Raw genomic sequence first — 5,278 nt, forward strand, 5'->3', positions numbered from 1 at the left:
TCCTGCCCACCCCGGCGACCCGAAGATGACGCAAAGAGGTGCCGCCCAACTTCACCCCTCGACGCAGCAGTCGTATCGCCCTTGCTGACCGGGGGCTGGACTTGGAGATGAAGGCCAAGCGCGTCCTTCTTCGGCGGCTAGGTCTCCTTCAAGACGACGAGCCTCTCAATGATGTCATCTTGGCATGATACTCGGCGCTGTTCAAGCAACCCCTCACGGATGATGTGATCTAGGCCTTTGCGGATTTCTATGGGTGGAGCCTACCGTATCGACAGCCTGGTGGCCAACAGCTCTCTGGCCCCTGCCCGGTCGAGGGTTGATCCTTCCCTCGCCCCCGGCTACCCCCCACCTTTCTCATGGATCACAACCTTAGCTTTATTTTCTGGAATGTTCGCGGGCTCAATTCGAGGGCGAAACGTTGTGCTGTTCGTAGCGTGATCGCGTCCGCTGCTCTTTGTATCGTCTATCTTCAAGAAACTAAGCTTGATTCGGTCTCGTCCTCGCTTGTCCTTGAGACTCTCGGTGCTTTCTATGAGGACTTCTTCTTTCTCCCCGCGGTTGGCACCCGTGGTGGCATCCTTCTCGCTTGGTGTAGGACGAAGATCTCGCTTTCCCACCCCGATGTTGGCACCCATCACGTGTCTGCCCTGGTCTCATCCCCCTCTAGCGGTCCACACTGGTGGATTACGGGCGTCTATGGGCCACAGAATGACGACGAGAAACTGGCCTTTCTCACTGAGCTGCAGCACTTCCGCAACACTTGCGCGGGGCCATGGCTTGTCGGCGGCGATTTTAACATGATCACATCCGTTGAGGATAAGAACAATAGTAGGCTCAACCACGGAATCATGCATCGCTTCCGACGTTTCATTGTGGACATGGAATTACGAGATATCTACCTCCACGGTCGCCGTTACACTTGGTCTAATGAGCAAGACTAGCCCACCTTGGTGCGCATTGATCGGGTTATGTGCACGCCCACCTGGGAGTCTTCCCTGCGTGGCTGCATGCTTCGCTGCCTCTCTTCGACAGTTTCCAACCATAGTCCGCTCCTCTTGGATTGTGCACCCACCTTGGAGGCCGCCAGACGCTTCCACTTTGAGCGCTTCTGGCCCAAGTTAGATGGTTACATCAATGTTGTGTCCCAGGCTTGGAACTCTGTTGAGTCGGACCTCGACCCGTTCCGCAGGATCTATGACAGACTTAAAGTCACTGCACGCAAGCTGCGCAGCTGGGGAGCTAGGATGATGGGCGGCATCTCTCTTCAACTTCTGCTCTCCCACGAGATCATTGCGCGCCTGGATGAGGCGCAGGACTTTCGACCCCTCTCCTCTGGCGAGAGATGGCTGCGGCGCAAGCTGAAACATACTTACCTTGGCTTGGCCTCGCTCGAGCGATCCCTTGCGCGGCAACGCTCGAGGTTCTCCGGGCTTCGAGCAGGCGTGATGAACACCGCCTTCCGATGCATCCATGCTTTCCAGCGACGGCAGAAGAACTTGATCACCGAGCTTCGTGTTGCTGACCAGCTCGTTTCAGACAATGCGGAGATGGCTAGAGCCGCTTTTGATCACTTCTCCAGATCTCTTGGCTCCGCGGACCCGTGGCCGTTCTCCCTCGACTTTGCCGCCTTTGACCACCGCTCCTTTGACCTCTCCGAGCTTGAGCTGCCGTTCTCTGAGGACGAGATTTGGCACGCGGTGAAGTTGTTGCCCATAGGGAAGGCGCTTGGCCCGGATGGATTCACCTCGGAGTTTCTTTGCTCCGCATGGGAGATCGTCAAAGGCGACATCTGTGAAGCCTTCGGGAAGCTTTATTCCATGAATGGGCATAGTTTCCAGCACCTCAACGAGGCTCTCATTACCCTGATTCCCAAGAGACAAGATGCTATGTCCCTAACGGATTATCTCCCCACTAGCCTTATTCACCTTCTTGCCAAGCTGTTTGCTAAAGTCCTCTCGCTACGGTTAGCGCCGAGGCTTGGAGAACTCGTGTCGGCCAACCAAAGCGCCTTCATTTCATGCAGGTGCATTCACGAAAATTTCTTGCTTGTCCAACAAACTGCCCGGCACCTCCACAGCCTCAAGGCGCCAAGGATTCTGCTCAAGCTCGACATCACCAATGCATTCGATTCGGTCTCCTGGCCTTTTCTTCTCGAGGTCATTCACCACCTCGGATTTGGGCCACGGTGGAGAGAATGGATTTCCATCCTTCTTTCCACGTCCAATACTCGGGTCTTGATCAACGGCACCCAGGCCCCCCGATTCCTCATGCTAAAGGCCTACGGCAAGGCGATCCGGTTTCCCCTATGCTTTTCACCATCGCCATTGACGTGCTCAACTCTCTGATCCAGCATGCGATCCGCTGCAACATCCTCCAGCGCCTCTCTCCTCGACACATGACGTCAAGCATCCCCCTTTATGCGGACGACGTTGTGGTCTTTTGTCACCCCGACCCCACTGACCTTTCGGCGTGCGCTAGATCCTGAACATTTTTGGATTGGCCTCAGGTCTCAAGACCAACTTTGGCAAGTGCTCCATCGTCCCCATTCGTTGCACGGACGCGCAGGCCACTGAGGTGAGTGCCGCCCTTGGCTGCCCGGTGGCTCACTTCCCGGTCACCTACCTTGGTCTGCCTCTCACCATTCAGAGACTCCACTCCTCCGTTCTTGACGCCCTCATCGATCGGCTACACAAGAGGCTCTTCACCTGGCGGGCCTCCCTTCTTTCCCGTGGGGAGAGGCTTGCCCTTGTGCGGCACGTCCTCTCTGCCATGACGCTCCACATTCTCTCGGCCATTGCCCTTAATGCCACCACACTTCGTCGGGCCAACCGGGTGATCCGTGACTTTCTTTGGCATGGGCGGAAGGACGTGGCTGCTGGCAACTGTCCCTTGGCCTGGCGGAAGGTGTGCATGCCGACGCAGCTTGGCGGCCTCGGTGTGCGCGACCTGCAGAGAGTCGACATCACCCTTCGAGTCCGGTGGCTCTGGCTTCCATATACAGACCCTTCCCGCCCTTGGGGCCATCTCCAGCTGCAACATGACGCCGAGGTCTGGGCCATCTTCCGCGCCTCAACTAGCTGGGTGCTCGGTGATGGGCACTCCTGCCGCTTCTGGACCGACCATTGGATCCAGGGCCAATGCGTCACTGAGTCCGCGCTCGCTGTCTTCGCCTTGGTCTCCAAGCGGAGACGCAGGTCCCGTTCGATGTCAGATGGCCTGCTGCACCGTGCTTGGGTGCAAGACATCCAAGGGGCTTTGGGGCCTCTTGCGACTCTCCAGTACATTGAGCTTTGGTGCCGTGTTCGACACATTGAGCTCCCTCCCTCCACTCCAGACTCCGTTCGTTGGCGCTGGACCTCCAATGGGCAGTTTTCAACGAGCTCTTGCTACTCCGCTCTATTCTACGGGTCCATTCCTTCGGTCCATGCCACCCTGACGTGGAAGACTTGGGCGCCTTTGTGCGCAAAGATCTTTATCTGGTTGGCCGCGCAAGATCGCTGCTGGACTGCTGCGCGACGTGCGCGCCACGGGCTCTCCCACAACCCCACCTGTGTCTTCTGTGACCGGACCTTGGAGACTATCGATCACCTCCTCGCTGGATGCCCTTTCTCCCGCGTTGTCTGGCATAGCACACTTGCCGCATGCAGACTCATGGTCGACATCTCGACCCCTACGTCCCGGTTCATGGAATGGTGGAGTTCGGCTGTGGCGACCTCCCCTCCATCTCTGCGCAAAGGTGTTGCCTCCCTGGGTATTCTGGTGGCTTGGAGCATTTGGAAGCATCGCAATGCTGTCATCTTCGATGCTGCTGCACCTTCCTCTGACCGCCTCACTTGGACAATCCTCGACGAGGCACGCACGTGGGCTCTGGCCAGAGCTAGAGGATTGGCGGCGTTTTCTATATTTAAGCCACCTTAGATGTCTCTTGTTACTTGGGACTGAGCATCCCCGCTCTCTCGATGCTTGCGTGGGTGTAGTCTTGCCCTCCTTGGTGTACGAGTGTTGTACCTGCAACCCTGTATGCTCTTTGCTCTCTACCTATCAATGAAATGATACGCAGCTTGCGTATTCGCTCACTGAATCCTTAACCCATTCACATTTTCCACTGAACCAAACCATCATAAGTGAATGTCTAATAGTTTTAAAACTAATCTCGGCGAGTTGGACATGACGTCCTTCCTCCCTGCTACAACCTACACCTAGTCCATACACCATCCCTCATACGCCCACGCACTTTTAAATTGTATATTGTATTTTTAAAATGCATCATCACTTTTTGAAATACATAAGCAATTTTTAAATCATATGCACTTCTTAAAAGAGAATGCATATTTTTTAATTAAGAAAATTTTAAGCGTGTGAACACTTTATAGAATTACATGAAAAATTTTGTTTTAGAAAAGGGAGAACAAATTTCAAATTATATGAATATTATTTTGGTACCTAATTTTTTTTCTTAAAACTTGACAAAAGAAATTAAAATACATGAAAGATTTCTAAAAATTACAAAACATTTTCAAAAGGCATTTTAAACACAAAAAAATAGAACACATGAAAATATTAATTGGTATTGTTGCACCTCACCAACATGACAATAAGTTCCGATCATACATGGATCACGCGGCTTATTTTATATTTCCTTTGCATACTACTGGAATTTTGTTTAGTTTGGGCCAGCTCAGTTTCACAAATTTCTAATAAATCCTAGACGCCCACGCAGCTCATTCGTGCAAGGAAAGAGGTGGAATTAAAGTTTAGTCCCACATTGCTAGTTTGGTGGGAGTTGGACCTCCTTATAAGGAAGGATGTTTCCCCACATGTATGAGCATGAGAACAAGAGGGACATTCACGCGCGTTCCTCCTCCGTCGCCCGCCTCGCCACGCCACGCCTCGTCACAATGCGCCGCGGGTTGCGGGAATGAGCCGAGATCGCTCCTCTTCAGAGATGCACACCAAAACAACACATTCCTCTCACTTCCAAGTTCCGGAGCACCGAGCTACTGCTACATTCTTCCCCATTGCGGGACAATAGGCCTCCAAAACCGCACCTCTTTGAGTCCTGTATGGGAGAAGGGTGATAAGGTTTTTGGGGAGCGCTCCGCGCGACTATTGACTTCTTCGTCATGGACGCCTAGGAGTCCGACGACGACTTCTTCCCCGACGTCAACAACCTCTTCGACGACATGGCGGGTGTCAGATTTCGGGTTCCGGCAAAACCCTTGAGGTTCGAACACTGGGGTGCGCACAAAGATCTCTCCCCCTCTCTAGCTCGCACACT

The 5,278-nt window shown here is 53.6% G+C and overlaps 1 protein-coding gene across 1 annotated transcript; it reads left to right on the forward strand.

Annotated features, from left to right (window-relative positions):
* The first annotated feature begins 968 nt into the window (after positions 1-968).
* LOC147990550 (uncharacterized) lies at positions 969-3,918 on the forward strand. Its single transcript, XM_087538281.1, has 2 exons — positions 969-2,283; positions 2,507-3,918. Exons 1-2 carry the CDS (start codon positions 969-971, stop codon positions 3,916-3,918), a joined length of 2,727 nt encoding a protein of 908 aa, XP_087394407.1.
* The last annotated feature ends 1,360 nt before the right edge of the window (positions 3,919-5,278 follow it).

Source organism: Triticum urartu, chromosome 1A, assembly GCF_056163025.1.
Source record: "Triticum urartu cultivar PI428250 chromosome 1A, HENAU_Tu73, whole genome shotgun sequence".
In the NCBI taxonomy this organism is placed as follows: domain Eukaryota; kingdom Viridiplantae; phylum Streptophyta; class Magnoliopsida; order Poales; family Poaceae; genus Triticum; species Triticum urartu.